Source organism: Epinephelus fuscoguttatus, linkage group LG12, assembly GCF_011397635.1.
Source record: "Epinephelus fuscoguttatus linkage group LG12, E.fuscoguttatus.final_Chr_v1".
In the NCBI taxonomy this organism is placed as follows: domain Eukaryota; kingdom Metazoa; phylum Chordata; class Actinopteri; order Perciformes; family Serranidae; genus Epinephelus; species Epinephelus fuscoguttatus.
Window position 1 is genome coordinate 25,797,045 of NC_064763.1, and position 21,099 is coordinate 25,818,143.

General features: G+C 42.2%; 1 protein-coding gene across 4 annotated transcripts; it reads left to right on the forward strand.

Moving 5' to 3' along the window:
• Positions 1 to 5,962: 5,962 nt before the first annotated feature.
• On the forward strand, positions 5,963 to 20,335 carry map7d2a (MAP7 domain containing 2a). 4 transcript variants are annotated; one of them, XM_049592835.1, is made up of 17 exons: positions 5,963 to 6,483; positions 8,501 to 8,593; positions 9,069 to 9,155; positions 9,257 to 9,334; positions 9,961 to 10,124; positions 10,291 to 10,387; positions 11,051 to 11,140; positions 12,760 to 12,866; positions 13,366 to 13,481; positions 13,611 to 13,993; positions 14,078 to 14,222; positions 14,314 to 14,494; positions 14,611 to 14,715; positions 14,860 to 14,910; positions 15,119 to 15,158; positions 16,852 to 17,527; positions 18,000 to 20,335. In XM_049592835.1, exons 1-17 carry the CDS (start codon positions 6,447 to 6,449, stop codon positions 18,256 to 18,258), a joined length of 2,709 nt encoding a protein of 902 aa, XP_049448792.1. In that variant the 5' UTR covers positions 5,963 to 6,446; the 3' UTR covers positions 18,259 to 20,335. The 4 variants fall into 4 exon arrangements, with proteins under 4 accessions (XP_049448792.1, XP_049448793.1, XP_049448791.1 ...); XM_049592834.1 differs by having other exon boundaries at positions 5,966 to 6,483; positions 9,069 to 9,164; positions 15,122 to 15,158; XM_049592833.1 differs by having other exon boundaries at positions 5,967 to 6,483; positions 9,069 to 9,164.
• Positions 20,336 to 21,099: the final 764 nt, after the last annotated feature.

The window sequence follows — 21,099 nt, forward strand, 5'->3', positions numbered from 1 at the left end:
TCTTCTTCTTCTTCTCTGCCTTCAATAACGGCAGAAAAAAAACTCTGCTGCTACCACTCCCCCTGTGGCCAGTATGTGACAACACATGTATGAAAAAATAGATTTAAATAAATAACCAAATAAATAATCAATAATAACAAAAAACAACAAAAGTAGTACAAAATAGTAATAATAATAATAATAATAATAATAATAATAGTAATAATAATAATAATAATAATAATTTGCCTTTATCAACCTGTTTTTTTATTTAAATGTTTTTTTGTTTTCTTTTACTCTGAATTAAAATCCATTATGTAGGTTTGGATTAGATTTTCATTTGGATCTCTTTTGGCTAATCTTACCTCTAACCCTAACCCTAACCCTAATCGTACAAATTTAATAAGGGTAACTCATCGTGTCTTCAAAATGAGCCTGAGCCTCCAGAGGGTCCCTGTGATATGGAAGACGTCCTGCCTCGTTCCAGTGCCAAAGACGCCGCAGCCCAGCGGTTTCTCAGACTACCGACCGGTGGCACTGACGTCACATATCATGAAGACCCTGGAGAGACTCGTCCTTGAGCAGCTCAGGCCTATGGTCAGGCCGCACCTGGATCCCCTCCAGTTCGCCTACCAGCCCCGGATTGGAGTTGAGGATACCCTCATTTACCTGCTGAACCGCATCTATGCCCACCTGGACAAGCCGGGGAGCACTGTCAGGGTCACGTTCTTTGACTTCTCCAGTGCTTTCAATACCATCAGGCCTGCTCTACTGGGTGACAAGCTGACGGCGATGCTGGTGAATCCCCCCCTTGTGTCCTGGATTGTGGATTACCTCACTGGCCGACCACAGTACGTGCGCTTGCGGCACTGTGTGTCAGACACAGTGGTCAGCAATACCGGGGCTCCACAAGGTACTGTCCTCTCTCCTTTCCTCTTCACCCTTTACACCACGGACTTCAGCTACCAGACAGAGTCTTGTCATCTTCAGAAGTTTTCTGACGACTCTGCTATAGTTGGATGTATCAGCAAGGGTGAGGAGGCTGAATACAGGGCTGTGGTGAATAACTTTGTCTCATGGTGTGAGCTGAACCACCTGCAGCTCAACACAACAAAGACAAAAGAGCTGGTGGTGGATCTGAGGAGAACGAGGACACCAGTGACCCCAGTTTCCATCCTGGGGCATAACGTGGACATTGTAGAACACTACAAGTACCTGGGTGTGTTCATAGACAATAAACTGGACTGGACTAAGAACTCTGAAGTCCTTTACAAGAAGGGACAGAGCCGCCTCTATTTTCTGAGGAGGCTCCGCTCCAACATCTGCCGGACTATGCTGAGGATGTTTTATGAGTCTGTGGTGGCCAGTGCTATTCTGTTTGCTGTGGTGTGCTGGGGCAGCAGACTGAGAGTAGCCGATGCCAACAGACTCAATAAGCTGATCAGAAAGGCCAGTGATGTTGTGGGGGTGGAGCTGGACCCTTTGACAGCAGTGTCAGACAGGAGGATGCTGTCAAAGGTGCGGGCGATACTTCAGCATGGCTCTCACCCTCTCCACAACACTCTGGTCGAACTGAGGAGCACCTTCAGCCAGAGACTGATTGCTCCTAAATGCACCACTGAGCACCACAGGAAGTCATTCTTACCTGTGGCCATTAAACTGTACAACTCCTCCCTTTGATTATCGGACTCATTTGGCTATTTATAAAACAAAACACACAATATAATTACTCATTCTTATTTCATTTATAACGCTACAACCATTTCATTGTATATTGTATATATTTCAGGTTGTCTACTTTACTATTTTTATTATTTATTTTACTTTATTGTCTACTTTAATATTTTATTTTATGTTAATGTCTACTTTAATATTTTATTTTATTCTATTTTATTCTAATGTCTACTTTAATATTTTATTTTATTTTATTTTAATGTCTACTTTAATATTTATTTTATTTAGTTCATTGTCTATTTTAGTATCTTATTTATATCTTCATCTTTATCTCTTGTTTCCATTCATGCTGTATTTCTATTTCTACTTTGCACGGAGCATTGGAACAAAAACAATTTCCCCCCGGGGATTAATAAAGTATTCTGAATCTGAATGTGAACTGAATATTTTTATGATATACAGGCAATGCATGAACAAATACTATTTTTGTTCGCCAATGCTACATGGTGACTTTACTTCAATTAGACCCCAAAGAGGTTGTACTCCTTGTTGAACTGTTAAAACCTTAATCCTAATAGATTCATTTGGGATTTGTGTAAAAACAACTGTCTACGTCAATCACAGAAGCACAAATCCATTAAATTTAATCATGTTTTACAGCTGGTATCTCTGTCACTCCAGACAGATGTAATGTTTAGTGTACAACTGAAACATGTAGTGACTTAAAAATCGTGTTCATAAGAAAGTCTCACAAAATTTGGAGATGCAGTGAAGCATTAAAGGAGCTATATGTAAGAAATCTAAAGCAAATAGTCGTAAAATCATCCTAATATGTCACAGAGACTAAGGAATAATGTTCATATAACATACTGATCTCACCGACAACAATAGTACGGCCAGAATATTCGCATTTAAAAAATATTTACATACCACAAATCATGTTTATGTTTTGAATTTGTGTTTTGGCCTGTTGCACCACCCACCGCCGTCTACCAGTCACGCAGTCAGTAGAGTCTCAGCATCAGTTAAAGTTACGACTGAGCTACAGCAGCATGGCAAGCAGCATAGCAGTGTCCCAGTACATAGCGTTAGCAGCCGGCTCCTCCTCAGCTGTATCCCGGCAGCAGCGTTAGCAGCAGAGAAGCTGGACTTGCTCGAATGGTCCGCTGGAAAACCGAAGATCACGGACACGGCGACACGGCCCTGCCACGGCAGTTGCCTGTGGGCAAACAAATCAGTCTCCAGCGTGCCGCTGTCCAGCAACCTCGAATCTGTAGGGGAGGGGGGGCGGACACGACATGCGGCAGTATTTTGAATTTGAGTGCAGTAACCGTTTTGGCCACATTCTTACATACAGCGCCTTTAAGATGATAGATCGAGTTGTTAAAGAGGACCCAAGTCCTCGAAGGGAGCTCAACCTGAGCTATTGTGCTAACCAGTTGTGAAAATTCTGCCACTGGAGAAACTGTACCATATTCTGTAACCCATCAGATTCTGTGACCTGATTAGGGATTTCAGAAATGAGGGTCACACTGGCTGTATTACATAATCTTGAGGCTCTGTCTCTTTGACATTTTTAAAGCTTCAGTTTATATTGGTGAATATTCTAAAATAAATTTATTATCTGACCCACAACAAAACATAAGGTACTTGCTTAAGTTGTTTTTTGGGACTGTAGGCAAAATAAAATAAGGCTGCCATGTGTAGTCTGCAGTATGCACTTAAGTTGATGGCCACTTAAAGATTATGTTACATTCACTGAGTGCAGAGAGTTGGAAGAAGGGGGAGGATGTTGGGGCCCACAGCTTTTTGGGACCCTAAACCACTGCAAAGGCTTTTATCATGGTCATATTAGCAAAATAGCTGTTACTCAAAATGGTGAAAATATGTCACCCTACATGCTATAGGGTCACAAAGCTGCGATAGCAAAAACTAGTGTTTAGATCTATGCGTGCATCAGCCCTATCCAACCCATGAGACTTTTTTCATTCATGGCTTCAGTGGTGCCTGAAGAATTTTTTCATGGGGTGGCCAGATGGTGCCACTGAAAATCTTGGGGTGACACACCAAAGCCAAAAGCCATAACTGAATTTCAGGAATTCTGTTATGCTGTTGAATTATATACGCTAGTTGAAAACTGTCAATATGAGAGTTAAGGAACTGCACACTGATAAACCTCTGTTTCTTATTTTACAGTTCATATGACTAATTATCTGATGTGCGTACTGGTACAGTTAACATTTAGATTTTCACAACAATCCTGTTTCAATGTGTTGTGTATCTATACTGTTAGGCAATTCATTTTTCTTCAGAGAGGCTGATTGTCCTTTTCCTTAAAAAGACAAATATACAGCTTACATGTGAATGATTACATTGATTGTAAGAAACAAACCTTTACTTGGAACAAGCCTTCTCAAATTTAGGGGAGACTCGTGGGTATCCACATAAGCCATTTTCATTCAAATATCCTGAGGTGAGAGTTCAAACCCCTTCAAAATGGCCATGCCAATTGTTCCCTCACCAAAATATATATATCTATATTTATATAAACACAGAAATGTTGCTGAGAGGGGGAGTGGGGTGGCCAGCGATTGTAAAAGCAACATGTTCTCATTCCAACTCATCAAACATCGCTGTTTTATCAGTCTACAGTTGTTTATTTGACAAGGACAAATGCATAAAATATCGCTTCATATAGTATGTAAAATACAAAGCAGATGCATTGCATACTAGTTTCTAGTCATGGCTAATTTGTAACTCCATCCCTGTTTGGAATTTTAGTACAGCATTACTGAAGTAATACAGTACAATAATACTCGTGCGTCTGCTGTAAACATTCTGGGATGCCGTGTCAATTTGCACTTGTTACATGCATTGTGTCCCTGTTTTCACAGGGAATGTAAAGTTTCTGCTTGTTAGATGCAAACAGTCTTTTTTCATAATAATAACGTTGGTAAGCCACCTCAGATATACATTTATTTTCTTGTGCAACAAAAGTACAAGGTCAGGTTTAGGGAACAAAACTATGTGGTTAGGTTTAGAAAAATAGATCATGGTTTGGCTCAATATTCACACAGGAAATGAACAGCGGACTCCTGGGTAAAAGTCTGGGGTTCATCCACTCCTCTGCTGTCCGCCATGTAGGGACTTTCCAGCTCCTTATTTATAACACCACCTGGCAGCGTATCATAATGCAGTGAAAGATGCCTTTTTGCATTAGTGCCTGAAGCTGAAATCTCTGCCAGATTTTCCGCAAATGTTGGGCCATTTTGCCGGCAAGCTGCGAGCGTTTAGACACACAGAGCCGGATTGGCGAGTTGATCCGAGGTGCCCAATTTTCCGCCTCGTAGGGTAGTCATATTGGCGGAACCCTTTTAGTTTAAAAAGACCGAGGCAGCCTTCTGCAACGGGAGGGGCTGTTGAAGACTTGTGGGAGGAGCTGTTGATGACGCCGCACGTGCGACCCACTGGCGGTAGATAAACAGGAAACAGCTGATAGCAGGAATTAGCGAGCAGCTGGTAGCAAGAGGGAAACGCAAACCTGACAGACACTGTGAAGATGAGCAACTGGGGAGACAAGGAATTGCTCGCTCTCCTTGCCCTCGCAAACAAAGAGGACATTAGCCGTCAGATGACGTGGACGGTAGGGGACGTGCCAACTTACGAGAGAATCGCCGAAGGACTGACCAGCCGCGGCTTCCCTCCCATGTCACTGTTTACATCACATGCTGAGCTACACGTTTTGTTACTTGCTCACGCCCCCCATTAAACAAAAGTAGGTAGGTGGCATTTTTGCCAGACTTCCCGATTTTGTTTTTATACTGCCAATGCTGAAAGATGACTGATCGGGCTTTCCTGCAAATTTGCCCAATTCCTATCTAAAAAGGGCTAATCACTGGCAATATTTGTTTAGCTAGGAATGAGAACAGGTTGGTATCAGGGTGGCCAAGGCCCCCCTTACCCCCCTTGGGGACGCCACTTCATGGCTCTCCCACATTGATCTTTTCAAAAATACAATCAGACAATCAATGCCACGTAGTAACTGTAATTTTAATGAAATGTTCAGCAAAATTATATAAATCTAATTTTACAAGCCATCTAAGCCTACAGGTGAGATGTACGAGTGAGGGGAACTGATCGAGGTTTCTATCTATTTTTAATACCATCTAAACGATTGAGATGCCATAGAAAACCAACATCCTAATCCCTAAAGCATTTTATCAGCCTCTGAACATGATGTGAAATGGTTAACCTTCTGTTTATTATGATAAAATCAAGTCAGTATTTGTTGCATATTTTGCAGTTTCGTCCTATAGGAAAGCACGCACTGATTCTGCGTGTTGTCCCTCTGCCTGTTCCTGCATTAAAGTCAGCTAAATTTGGTTCGGACCCGGCTGGGCAGCGTGCAGAAAAGACCTCTCCCCCATCTGCCGGTAATGTGTTGATAGCCTGTGTATCAGGGCGGGCTTACGCTGCGACGCACAGTGTGGTCGGTCGTTGGTAAACTCGATTGTGTGCGCATCATCTTCTTTGCTCCAGCCTCAGCATCTCTCTCCTCCAACCATCCATCTACAAACGACTCTCCCGTCCTGCCCATCATCTCCAGCCTTCATAATGACCTTCACGCCATCCATTTGAATGGTGCGTGGTTGCTTTTGTCCGCTGTGGCTGCGCTTATTGCTGCTGCCGTGGAGGGAAACGGATACCTGTGCTGCATTGGCATCACTGCAGAGTGTTTCTGGTGACAGCAGCACGTCCGTACATTTGGCTGTATTGTGCTTGTGACAGCTACCATGGCAAAAACAGTCGCACCATCCAGTCCAATAACAGGTAAGCTTGGTGTAACGTTTGTTGGGCTCGGTATCATCACGCTATCAGGCTGTGTTTTTGTGTTTGCGCCGCGATTTGAAGCAGACTCATGAATGACGCAATTGACATTTCCACTGCTTTATGTGCGTGATGCCTGCTGTGCAGTCATGATCCGGCGTCACTGTTTTGTTTATGCGCTTTAAGGCCTTTTTCCAGTGGATGCAGGGCTAAAAAGTATATTTTTATTGCCTTTAAAGCAAACCAAAAATCCCTAGGCCTATTTTTATTAATTATTATGAATGAAAGGGACCAAAACAGATCTGTTTTTTGAAGGCTTCTATCTCCAGTCACTGTTTTACATTTTATCTTTACAACATTTAAGATTTAATGTGTCCGGTGACTTTAAAGCAAAATTAGGGTATGTGTGTAGCCTTTTCTTTGGTGATGACGCGACTCAATCGGATAAAAGGGTTCAAATGGGTGGAGACTGAGAGAGGAAGACTGGATTACTGTGTCATTTTTATGAGCATCAAACCATTGTCTGATGACTTTGTGGGTTGAAGACTGGGTCACTTTGTCTTTACTCTCCATGCCCTGAGAGAAGGGAACATCTCCCTGCAGGTCAGTAATCACATTTGATTTAACAGCATGAGGGACTACACCAAAATTGGAAAAAAGGATGTTCCCCTGTGACACTAGTTCACTGCCTCATTGAGAAGGTACTGGAAAAGATGCAAGGTGACTACAGGAAGCACTTTATGTTGGAACATTTATATTAAAAGAATATGTCAGCATCTTGTACACATAATTTTGTTTCTTTTTGTTTTATAATAACTGGCTTAATGTTTAATAATAATGCCTGGGCAGCTCTATTGACATAACATGTCAATAGAGTGTGAGTGGCATTCTCCTCAAAACCATAAAAGCTACAGTAAATACACCCCAGTTCATTAGAGATAGACTACTGGTGTGGTCACTGGAGAAATCAATGAAACCTTATAGAAAATCGTAAATGCTGAAGGTGATGAATGTGTACAGTAATATGTTTAGTTAAGTCAGTAGAGCGTAAAGGTTTGGGTGAAGTGAGCAAAGTCAGCCAAACCACATTTAAGAGGGCCTCAGTCTGTCTGCCAGGTTTCAGTATACACAATAAAAGACCTTAGTAAAAAGAGAGTAATTCACTTGATCGAGTGAGGCGACTTAGTTTGTTGGCAGTTTAGCTGACAATGCACATATTGATTCAGTGAATCTGTGGAATTAAACTTTTATTTTGTAGTTCAAGTTGCGATTTAGGGGCATGTTCAAGTTTTAGGTGTAATTATTTGGAGACTGATTTGGAGACTGTTATCAACTCTCCATATCGATATAGATTTATCTAATATTAACTCATTTAATTAGTTTATTTCCACAGTAATACTGACATATGATATTTGTTTAACTATCTCTGCTTCATATTAGTATATAAATTACTAAAAAGGTATCACATTTTGAATATTTACTCCAGTTTAGGTGTCTATTTCTATGGATGGATAGAAAAACGGGCCTGCTCAGCACAGGCCCAGGGGGTCCAACGTGTCACAACCTTCACCTGCAAAATTGCAAAATATCGCACAAATGTACACATCAAAACAGGAAGGGACTCAAAATGTACGCAAATTGATGCAAAACAACCACAAAGAGACACAAAACAACCAAAAAAAAGTGCACAGAATGACCTCAAAGAGACAGGAAATGACTACAAAGAAAAACAAAACCATTAAACATGCATAATGACTACAAAGAGATTCAAAGCAACAGCAAAAAATTGAGGCAGTGCCGCAAAGTCTGTGTGTCCAGTGCATGAAAGGTGATGGGGATGTCTGCCCATTGTCTCACAAATAGCCTATGTCCTACCCTGTGTTGTCACTATATACCCAGTGACTTTAGTTTCTCTCTTCTTCTCCATTCCTACCATTTACAACCATTGTGAAGTGATGCAGCTATAGGAACTATTTTTAAAAGCATTGGTCTATGTATTCTTTCATCTTCTGTGCATTAGGTGAAAAGATGGCACCACCGTCCATCACTCTACTTCCTGAAAAGAGATCTCCGACAAACGGTCACAGCTCTCCAGCTCGAACTGGAAGAACTAGTGAGTAATCCTCTCTGGCTTTCACATGACGCACTCTTTGCCTTCCAAGCGGTTACATCGGGATGACAATTACTGACCACACAATGATTGTTACGAGAGAATCATTACAGACTGCATGACTTGATTCTGTAGGCCTGTACATGTTAGGGAAATGTGTTTCAGGGCTGCTCTGTCATCAGCTGGTTACAGCAGCAGCAATAACCAGCAGAGGCATTCAGCATATGTGGACTGACTATCCCATCAAGGGCAGTTTCCTCCCTTCTCCTGCATATTGCTGCAGTTTGCCCTTGGCATGGGGCTGCTTGGCATTTTGCAACACAATGCATTTAACACAGAGGAGCAGCCCCACGCAGAGCTGTTTCCCTCTGCTGGTAATAAAGCAGCACTGCAGGTCAGCACTGTGGCGCTGATGTCATTCCTTTTAGGCAAAGCTGAGTGTGCTCTCTCTCTTCTCCTTCTGTCATGCTAATCCCAGCTCCATCCAACACAGAGAAGAGGCCACAAATAAATGGACATGCGTCCCCTTCACACTTAGCTGCTAACGTGAGCAACAACCATGCAGGTAAACAAAGTAAGTCTCTACGTTTGCTTCTGTTATTCTATAACTCTGTTGCCTTTCATTCCCTTTTTGGTTGTTCTCTGACATCTTCTTTCATCTTTCAGTCGTGGAGGGTTACATGAAGACAGATGATAGGATGCGATTAGCCAAAGAGAGACGTGAGGAGAGGGAGAGAAGCCTGGGTAAGTCATGTCCTGTTTTGTTTTTTAGGCACAAGTGCAAATAAAATTGCCACTTTTTGTGAACTTTAAACCCATGAGAAGTCTGTAAGTTCCAGCTCTTGCTGAGGTTATGCTTTCCTTGCAAAGTTTTTTTGTCATGACACTTTTCTGCTCCACTCTCTAATTGGTTATGGAGGAGCTTCGCCAGCAAGTAGAGGTTGAGTTCACTGGATTTGTGATATGATGAGAAATGCCACTTGAGACAATGTGACAGTAACACCGAATAGTCCACAAAAGTAGGTCAGTTCATCAAGCAGCTCCTGCAGTTGCCTCATGATGACAAGGATTTCTATCTTCATCATAGTCTCGGGTGCAGACTGACAAATTCACTGTAACACTTAGAAGTTCATGTAATACTGAACGATTTTGTTAAGGTTTAGTTACAAAAATACACTGTTCTTAAAAAAGTATAATGTAAAGAGATCAAATTGTTGTTGCAAAATGGTAGAAAAAAAATCAGAGTCTGTATATGTTGAACTCTACACGACCAGCTGAATGGTAAAAAAGGCCACTGGCAACAACACTGGTCCATTAACTCTGATTTTTGTCCTTGGAACCTGGAGCTGAATTTGTCTTGTCTCTTTCAGCGGCCAGGGAGCAGCTGATCCGGGAGAAGGAGCGCAGAGCTCGGCTGCAGTATGAACGCACAGTGGAGGAACGCTGGAGGCGGCTGGAGGAGCAGAGGCAGAAAGAGGAGCTCCGCAGAGCTGCAGTGGAGGAGAAGAGGAGGCAGCAGCTTGAGGAGGACAGGGTCAGCTGATTTAACAAAAACAAAAATCATAATCAAGACCTGTCTAATTAAAGAATACACTGTTTTCCAGGCTATCTAATTTGTGGTTGTTTGTTTCTGAACTACATAAAAGATCAATTCATGTGACTTCTTATTATAACAGTCGACTCTGCTGTGTTGCGTTCAGGAGCGACTGGAGGCTCTGATGAAACGTTCTCTGGAGCGAAGCCTTCAGCTGGAGCAGAGGACTAAACGCTGGAGTAGAGGTTGCCCTACAGGAGCAGGTAAGAACACAGTTTATAGCTGCAAATAGAGATATGGATACAAGAGGCATGGGTGCAAGGCGTGACTGATCTGAAAGTGAGAAGCAGCAGGATATGGACGTAAAACTGTGCTTGTTCCAGAACGATTGCATTTTGCTGTATTTCTGTGAGACACCAGACACTGTGTGTGTGTGTGTGTGTGTGTGTGTGTGTGTGTGTGTGTGTGTGTGAATGTATGCTATAGTGTGTGTGTGTAAGAGAGAGCCTTCCTCTTGGCTTGATCATTGCTGACAGCCTGGCTGCCAAAGTGCGCATGAGCAGAAATGTGTCCCTGGTTTCCCACAGAGACAGGATGGAGTTACATATCTGCACTGGTGTCTGTGAACTACATCTTTTAAACTCATGTGGATGACTGAAATAATGTGGGGGGGAAAAGAAACACTGAAATCATCTCTGTGCATGACTGTCTGCCACACTGACCTTTTTTGATAACCAGTGGAGAGTCATCACAGTCAGATGTTTTCAAAAGCTACACAAAAATGCCTGTTTTGGTTTCATTACATCACCACATCCCTGCTGGTATGTTAACTCCCATCCAGGTCTGTACGGCTGGATGAGGAATTGCTCAGATAAACTGTTCATAACGCTCTGTCTGCTCTGCTCTGCTCCGCCTGCTGCCTATAGGTGACAGTGAGAATGCCCCACTCCCTTTCTCTGCTGCCTCCGCCTTTTCCCATGGCATTGCCTCCCCCCTTCCTGCTGTCAGCGAATCTGGTAAAGTTAAGCCCCCCTTGCCATCCCAAATGTATCACCCCTCCTGTTCATCCAACAGTTGCCATGTCTGTGTTTGTTTGCCTCATTGGCGAGCAACTTAAACCTTCCTGTGATGTGCGCATGTCAAGGTGCTCTGTTGTCGAACGTTTGTGCAAATGAGATTTAGTGTATTTCTGCAAAGTAATCTGTGTGTTCTCTGGGCTTTGGTGTGTTTGCTGTGTTTGTGCTCTGCTGCAGTGGCTTCTATCTTAGAGCTATTGTCGCAAAAGTCAGTGTGGAAGAGCAACACTGTGGATACAAATTAGCAGTGCAGGAAGATTTCCAGGCATATATCCAAACTCGTATTATTATCATCTAACCTAATTTTCAGGCAGAATTAGGCTGAAACATTTCCATCTTCCTAATTTTCTGGAGGGACTCTCATTGTTTCCTCTATAACTGCATGTGAACCACCATGTAGGAACAACAGGACAAAATGCACGAGCATCAGCTATTTTTGTAGACTGACTTTTGTTGTCGAAAACACGTTTTCCCCCATTAATGCATCATCTTCAGCCTAGTATTCCTGTGCAACATGTTAGTTTAAGTAAACACATATGTTCAGTATGTATAACTCTCTTTCAAATTTCCCTAGAAGTCGACGTTTGGATTAGTTTCCCCAGATTAGAACCTCTCAGTAATCACAAACAGGCTAAAGGACGCTGGATCAGGATGACTTCTCCATGATCTCAAACACCAGGGGTATTACTGTCACAGTGTGTAGATGAGTCAGAAGTATTTGTTTCTTTTTTTGTTTTTGATAGCCTGGCTTTTAAAAATAAAAGCAGCTAAGTGGTGCCGACTCTCTGGGGTGGACGGTTTTGGAGATTAACTGCATATGACCCAGAATGGAAATAAAATAGACACGGATGGCGTCATCCCACTTAGAGAGCTGCACTCTTCAGAGATTACTCTTTACAGATGGTGACAGATGGATTAGAAGCTATAAGAGACGGCAAGAAGACCGCTTCTGTACGATGTGTTTCATGTGTAGGGCCTTTGCTTCTGTGATTGTGTGTTCGCACAAGGTCCGTGTGTTATTGTTCACAGCTGCCATTCTGGCGTGTGTGCTTGCATCACACTGACTGGATTGAAGCATACAGACTCAGGATTAATTCCTAAGCATGACAAAGAGTGGCATTAACACACCCCATTGTGTCTGACTGTTGACTGAATCAGTCAAACTGGGAATTAAAAGACAAAAATGTGTTCAATGTCCTGCCATCAGTTAGGTTTAATGTAATGCTGGGAAGTCATTGGCCTCCGTGTCTTCCTCCGTGTTTGTCCAGTTGGACAGATGTGTTGACTGGGAGTCGGTCTGAACAAAGTTCATCATACATCCAATGCCGAGAGATATTTAGGTTTGCAGGTCTTCTACCCAAATCAAAAGCCTGATGCCTTTAGCCCTGATTTCAGTTGGCTTAAACTGCAAATGACTGAAAAATGAGTGTGTAAGCTTCAGCTGGGTGCAGCACACACTGTCCAGTCAGGCCCTCCCCCGGCTATTGTATTAGTATCCCTGTGTCACTTGTGATTTGCCATCATTTGACTTGATAAGCATGGTGTTTGTCATCATGCAGCACCCTGCAGCCCTCACAGGTCACCTTTCCGCGGCTCGCTGAACCCTGCAGATCACAACAGAGCTGGACTTCAGGGAGGCTCTCAGTCCACTCCCAATACCCCAAAGGTCAGAGCTTGCACATTCTTTACTGTTCCTTTAAATGCTTTCTTTCTTTCTTTATTAACAAAGCTGGATTTGAGAGATATGCACAAGAATTCCATGTCTTGTACCTTTGCAGAGGCAGTAAATAAACTGAAGAATTAGGGCTGGGCAGTATATTGATATTATTTCGTAATAGACTAGATATCATCTTAGATTTTGGATATCTATAGTAGGTGTTGTGATTTCCTGGTTTTAAAGGCTGCGTTACACTTAAGTGATGTCATTTCTGAACTTACTAGACAGTTCTAGCTTTCTGTTAGTCATTACATCTACATTACTGATGATGTTTTTAATCACAAATGAAGAAATTGTGTAAATATTTTGTGTGAAAGCACCAATGGTCAACCTTACAATATCGTCGCAATATCATTATCGAGGTATTAAGTCACCCAGCCCTAGTAAGAATCAACCATTAATGGATACAAGCTGTAAGTTCTTATGTCTTAAATCACTTTGTTTGCAGAAAGAGCGACTGCGTAGAGAGAGAAGAACTGAATCACCAGGTTGTGGATCCCCTTTGAGAAGATCCGAATCCCCTGCTAGTGTCACAAGACACTTGGCTTCCCCTACTACCTCCAAGTAAGATTATTTAGTTGGTGAAAGGTGGGCAAACATGGCTGTCACCTTGTTGGCACAGCATACTTTTAAAATTTATCTCCTGTCATGACACAATTAATTCGTAAGCCAAACATCTCTGTCTGTGTGCAGGCTGGCATCTAAGGTGCGTGCTCAGTCTCCAAGCAATGCACATCAGTACCATTACTCTCCTACAAGACATCGTGCAAACCTGTCACCTGATGAGAGGAGAGTGGAAGATAAGAAGGTGGAGAAACACAGCGAGCAATCCAAAGCAGTGAAAAAGAATACTGACATCAACAGCACTAATCCACCGTCACAAGATGAGAAGAATGTGGCCAACGCTGAAATTACTAAATCCAGATCATCTAAAGGTGAAACCTTGGATAAGCATCTCGAAGGTGACACATCTGAAAAAAATCAGTCCCCTGACAGAAAGGACCACATGTCTCCCAAAGTGGATTCCTCAGAGAAGAGGACGCAGAACAACACTCAGGATGGAGACAAGAAAAAAGGTGAACTTTATCTACTATCTTTAACTACAAATCTTAGTAGTAAACCTGGATGATCTTACACAAGTCTTTCTGTGTGTTTGACAGAATCAGCACCGTGCAACACAGGCAAGGTGGCAGCTGGCACAACAAATGCAGAGGAGGCTACCAGGTTGCTGGCAGAGCGCAGGCGTCTGGCTCGAGCTCAGAAAGAAATGGACGAGAAAAAGCGGGAACAAGAGAAAGAAGAACGGTGAGTTCACTAAATAAATCATGAATGAAAGGCAGCATGTGGCATTTAAGTCTTTAAATGTGTTTAACAAGTGTATGCATCTGCCGATCAGGTTAAGGGAAGAGCAGCTGAGGAAGCAGCTCACAACAGAGCAGCAACAGCAGGAGGCAAAGGCTCAACAAGTTAAGGAAAAGCCGAAAAATGAGGAAGAGCTTCACAGGCTGAAAGACGATGAAGACAAACGAAAGAAGGAGGAGCAGGAGAAGGAGCTGCACACCCAGACGGACAAAGAGGTGAGAGATCACTGTCATGTGCCAGGCGGTTATTTTTGCCCTAGATGTCTGGCCATTTGTTGTGAACTTCAGAAGAATCTTTGGCATGTTGTGTAAATTGTGCTCTGTCTTAACAGAAAGAAAAAGCCAAAGTCCAGGCTCAGGAGGATGCAGAGCGTCAGCGGCAAGACAGAGAACTGCAGACGCAACAGGAGGAGGAGGAGAGGCAACTAAGGAAAAAGGTCATTTTAAACAAACAAACAGAAACCTCAGAGAGGACAGTTCAAGCACGCTTTGCATCCTGACTGCATGTTGCACTTAAAATGTTTTAATCTCTGAATTCTGGAAAGTTCACAAGGTGATTAAATGTTGATGTATTTTTGCAGAGAATCGAGGAGATCATGAAAAGAACGAGGAAGGGTGAAGCTGAACTGAAGGTACTGTAAGAGACGCCCCCGTTCTCATACAGTAGACCCGCTGCCTTTAAGCACCTGCTGATTATGGGATTTTTCAACTATAATTGATCAAAACTCTGACTTTCTGTTGTTATTCTCTTTATTAAATTCTATTGTCGGTGATACTTTGGTTTTGTGTCCTGATTACCACCATCATTGACTTGATCGTCTCTGTTCTGCATTGAATCAGAAGGAGGAGCAGGTGGAGACGAAGCCCGTCTCACCACCAGGTTAGTACGTAATTCAGTCGCCCTGCAAATACTTGAGTTTGCTTGCTGCCCTTGCTTACTCTCCCCATCTCTGTATGCCTTGCAGCTGTAAAAATGCAAACAGGGCATGCATGGTTTATGATGTGATTCATTTATTACCTTATTTTGAGCATGCGCAGCAGTACTCTGAATTTTTATGAGTTGGCTTGCGTGAAATCTCAATAAGGGACTTGTGCCAATATTTTTCCGGCATTTCTCGTTATTATCTTGTTATGCAATAATTCTGATGCTTTGACTATTCATTTATTCGGCTATGATTCTCATCTACATCAGTTTAAGTCAACCATTTGCTCTTTGGACTATTATTTAAAACCATTTGGTGGAGGTTATAAAATGTTTCCTGGAATATGGAGCAGCAGCCAAGGACTTCCTCTTGGTGCTGATAGGGCACCTTTTACTGTAGAGTAGTGCCATGGGACTGACTGTATAATTAGCTGCTCTTGAAAATGCCCTTGGAAGATTTATTCAGAGACCGGTCTGCGCAGTGTGAGCTCACACTTTATTTGGAGTGTCCAGTGTAAATTCTCAGCTCATTTGGGTTTTTCTAATTAAGCCAATGTCAATATTTAGCATCAATTTGTCCAATAATTCTGATAATATGTGACATGCACTGTTACTGCCAGTGGTGGAGGAAGTATTTAGATTGTACATAAAGTATTAAAAGTAAAAGTACTCAATGCAGAAAAATCAAAATCATTTTTTAAATTAAAATAAGTAAAATAAAAAGCAGCTAAACCCCATATTGAAGAAGCTGGAACCATTACATTTTTTGGAATTGAAATACTTCATAGCACTGACTGATAATTTCAGCTGCACTTGTATATTTCTACATGATTGGTGTGCAAAACTCTTCTTTTTTTTTTTTAGGTAACTAGTAACTAAAGTTTTCAAATAATTGCAGTGTAGGTAAAAAGTACAGTACTTCCTTCTGAAATTACAGTTGAAGTAGAAAGTAGCATGAGAATAAAATTCTCAAGTGAGGTACAAGTACCCAAAATTCTTACTTAAGTAAAGTACGCACTTACATAATTAGGCTCTGCCCTCCACTGGACTCTATGGGTGAAACTATTCTCCAGTCATGAGCATGCATTTGCCCACTGAAATTTGCACAAACATAGCGGCCAATACGGACGTGCCCACCCGAATATGTGCAGACCCCCCGCAGTCAATCACATCAGTAACCGTGATTTGCTTGCTGGACGGGATCAGTATGGCTGGGTCAGTGTTATGTCATGAGTCATGACAACATATTCATCCTTTGGGCTTCACCCACTGTACCCATAGAGTCCAGTAGAGGGCAAAGCTTGTGTGAAATAGACTGAAGGTTAAAATAGTGAGGCCCTATTTCTGTTAGCACAAGCAGAGCCCACAATCTAGGGGCCCTGTTGCTCCTGTGATGCTCATAGAGGGCGTAGGATAGTGGACAGTGTTGTGTACAGCACATATTTGGATAGGCACATCCTGATTGGCCAGCTATGTTAATACAAATTTCAGTGAGCAAGTGCGTGCTCCTGATTAGAGGAGAATATTACCTATAGAGTCCTGTCCAAAATTTTAATTGCTCAGTTGTACAGTCGACTCAAATGAAATTCAGTTGTTACCTGGACAGTCAAAATAAAGTGAAGCCCACCGTTATGTTTTTCATTCTCCACAGGTGAAGAACAAGTAAAGACTGTTCAAACTAATGCTCAGGTAAATGAGCAAGCAGTCAAAAAAGTTGAGTTTCAGGTTAAAGGGGAAGTCCAAGTCAACACGAAGGAATGTGCCCCGGTGAAGAAAGAAGCTGCAGCAGCTGTAGCAGCAACAGCAGCACAGATGGACAATCAGAAGCAAGTTAAAAACAACACTCAACAAGCGACACCGACACGCAGTGTTCCTGACAAGAGACCGGACACCAAACAATCCAGTGAAGAGCACGGCGGCCAGCTTAACAGAGAGGGCAAAGCCAATGTTGTCAAGCAACAGGGAAGAGAGGGGGAAATGAATGTAAACAAGCAGCCCAGAGCACATGTTAAAGTCGCAGACCAAATAAATAAAGAGGTGACAAAGACAGCAGATGCCAAAGTCAACCAAAATGAGGGCGGTATGATGAATGGAGCGGTGAAGGGTGAAGGAAGTGCCTTGATGAGAAGCCATCAGACCGCTGAGGTAAGCAAACAGCAAAGCCTGCATGTGTCGACAGCTGCTAAAGGAGGATCCCAGATGGAGGTCATTAGATCCTCTGTGGAACCCCTGCCAGTGGTCCACCTGTCACCACCAGTCATCAAGCTGGAGCCACTAGATGTGAAGGGTACGGGGGCTGGTGATGAGGTGCAGTCCATGGAGGTCAGGTGAGTCATTAGGTAATCCTGTATTATTATAGTAGTTATCAGAGGTGTGGACTCCAGTCATATGACTTTGATTCAAGTCAGACTCAAGTCCCAAATTTGATGACTTTAGACTCAACTTGACAAAATTAAAAGATTTGTATGCCGACTTGGACCTTGCTCTTCCACAGCTCCACCCTATTGTCTTAATATGGTCATTTATCGCCCATAAAACCAAGATGACGAGGCTGAAATGAAACCAATAGGTGACCTCACAGTGGCTATGTCCATTATTTTATACAGTCTGTGGTTTGAACCAATCTGTGGATAAGTGGATGAGAAGGACATGGGAGTTGACTCTTGACTTTTCAGTCTTACATGTGACTTGCACCACACTGACTTTGTCCCACTTCTGATTTTTCTTATCACATTACACACTTGGTCTTTAAGGGCACCAATATTATAAATAATGTTTTTTTTAATTATTGTATTCCAGCCCGGTTTCAAAGGAGGAACTGATTTCAATCCCAGAGTTCTCACCAGTCAATGAAATCCAGCCGAGCAGCGTGAGTAACACCCGTGCTCTTGAGGACCTGATGGACCTGACAGGCAGTGTCACCTACCCGAAACTGTCCTCTGAAAGCAACATAGGTGACTGCAACAAAAACCTCATTGAGGGTGTTGTTAGTCCCATGTCAGACTCAAAGCTCATTGGGATGTCTGCGCCATCCTCAAATAAACTTAGCATCCAGTAGTCCGTTACGCTCTCTCTTTTCTTTCTCTATCGCTTGTCTTCTCTTTCTCTCTTCCCTCTGTCTGTCACACACACAAATCTTCACAGGACGTCACATTTGGAGTGTGTGCCCTTGTGTCACTACATTTATGGGAATAGAGCCATAGAGATTGACTTAAAAAAGTAAACTTGCAATATAAGGAAAACATACATTCTATATTCTAACCACATAGCAACTGACCATTGAAAGTCTGTGTCAAAGATTTTGTGTAATCTGCAGTTTTTGTTACAAGGACAAGTGTGTGTGTGTGCAACATGAGCACATGTGAGAGCAGTCAGGGAGAGAGAGTGTGTCTGTGTGTGAAATAATGACAAAAATGACAAATATCAGGGTTTTCAATATTATAAGAATTTAGAAAACACATTATTGCTAATGTATGGTCATAATATCTAATTTTCCCTGTGTAGATTCCTCACTGGGTCCCAGTTCAGTCCCAGTATAGGGGTGACAAAGCCTGATTAGAGCACTGACTATTGCATTTATACCTCTGCCTTTCCACATGCCCTCTTTAGCCTTTAAATCTGATTCAGTATGTTGCTGGGAAGGGCATGATGATGATTTCATTATAATGAAAGCCTACTTTTTAATACTTGAAAAAGGTTCTTCCCATGTAATGTAATTCATGCATGTGCTGATGACTGATTTGGTTGGAATTTAATGCATTTATCCCGCAAACTAAACTCCAGCAAGTCTCGTTCACTCTTCTCTAACCCAGCGAGGTCTGATCATGGGATTGTTCACATTTTTAACGTCGTGGCAATGAGATGATTACCCTTTATCCTTTTTTATTCTTTAACTGGGACTTTCTAACTGCACGTGAGTGAGGACGATGATTCCAAAGCTGTCAATCTGAATGTTATCGTACACTGAGAAAATCATGGCATCAACACAAATGATGGCACATACCTATACTACATGTTTGTTGCAGACTAGAGTAAATTGCTAACTTTGACTCAATTGTGAATATACAGTAACTGCATTCATAAAAGCTTACTGAACTGGCAGGGTGGCCATTTTTCCAATGACTCCAATGATGAAATGGGTTTCCAGCGATAAAAATACTGACAGCTTAGCAGCTTCATGTCATTTAAAGATGTTCTATAGGTGTGCCTTGCTATGTAAAGGGTTTCCAAGGCACAACTGATGCATCAATCTATTAGACATACAGTAACATACAGTAACATACAGCACATAGATTCCAATCAGTAGATATCTGGTTGCTGATGTGTGACTGAAGTGCACTGAGGCAGGAATGTTTGCTTAACAATCAACTTGTAGCTATAAAGATGCTGTTACAGTTCTCCTTTCATCATGTTGTACTGTTTGGTCCTGTGGGGATTATCCAGTGGGCTCCTTTAACTTCTTGAGCCAATTCATAAAATTACTACTAATTGTAATTTTTCTGTGTCATGTCTAAATGTAATTTCAGCAGAGATGCCTTATGAGGGACTGATTAGGTACTGAAATTTTGTGCAAACTGTTTTAAAGTCTTCTGGCTGTGTATGTTTCTCCTTTCTGGCCACTGGGATTGTTGTGTGTGACCTGTAATACTTGAACCTTGGTTTGAAATGCTTCGTCTCCACCATGCAGACAGCAAATTACTGTAACAGCTTATACACATTGTTATGCAACTTATAAAGGGACATTTAGATTTGTTCTCCTTAGACGATACATAGCCTGGAGAGACAGAGGCTTTCTAAATTGTCTTAAGTGAATTAACCTTATATGTATGTTACATACAGTATTTGAAAGTTAGGATTTGCTGTATATTTTGCATATTCAAATACCGCTGTACCACGCTGACTAAAATTACACTTTTTTTTTGTTTGTTTTTGCAAAGGGGATGATTTTAAGGAAATGCAAACGGTTCAGAAATGATACAGTATAAACAACCACTTTGAAAAGTATTTAAGTTTGCTCCGACCCATATTTCAAAGTCTATCACAGTTAGCTTAACTCCTGAGTTACGTAATTACTGTAGACATTGTGCATGGTTAGCATGGTCACAACAATGTTACCTAAAACAATAAAATGTAAAACTGGGTATTGTGTGTTTTTGTAATGTGTTAATGTGTGTTTGTGTTAAGTAGGGAATAAGGGGAAATGTTGATCATGTCTGGAAAACAAACATGAAGTGAGATGAAGAAAGAGATGGAAGACTCCAGAGAAAGAGAATGAGATGTAGAAAGAAAGACAACACTTGATTGGTGAATCCAGAGCATGCACATATAAGTGTACAGTAATTAAAAGTATAAACGTGACCATAAAGCACCTGGGAAGAAGCTGCACTTTAGCCTAGTTGTTCTGGCTTTGAAGCTGTGCAACCTTCTGCCTGAGGGGACGGGGGATGAAAAGTTTGTGTGCTGGGTGGGTGGAGTCCTTTATGATACATGACGCTCTGCTTCTTTACCTGCTGACAAAAATGTCCTCCAAGGAAGGGAGTCTGCTGCTGGTTATTTTTTCAGCAGATTTCATCAGTCATTGCAGTGCTTTCCTGTCAAAGCAGTTCCCACACCAAACAGTGATGAAGGATGTCAGTATGCTCTCCACCACACACCGGTAAAGACAGGTCAGGCAGCAGGGCTGAGGCAGTCCTGCTTCAGCCTCCTCAAAAAGTATAAGCATCGGTGGGCCTTTGTTATGATGCTGGCTGTGTTGGTAGCCCACATGAACTTGTTGGAGATGTGCAGGCCCAGGTATTTGAAGGTGGACACCATCTCCACAGCTGCTCCTCTGATGAAGAGGGGAGAGAGGTGTGTGACCTCCCCTCCCAAAGTTCACAACCATCTCCTTATTCTTCGC

Bases quoted from the DNA above. Each gene is read 5' to 3' on its own strand.
- map7d2a (XM_049592833.1), top strand. From the start codon at position 6,447: ATGGCAAAAACAGTCGCACCATCCAGTCCAATAACAG. The intron at 12,867-13,365 runs GTCAGAGCTTGC...CTTTGTTTGCAG, and splicing joins CCACTCCCAATACCCCAAAG to AAAGAGCGACTGCGTAGAGA. The intron at 14,495-14,610 runs GTGAGAGATCAC...CTGTCTTAACAG, and splicing joins ACACCCAGACGGACAAAGAG to AAAGAAAAAGCCAAAGTCCA.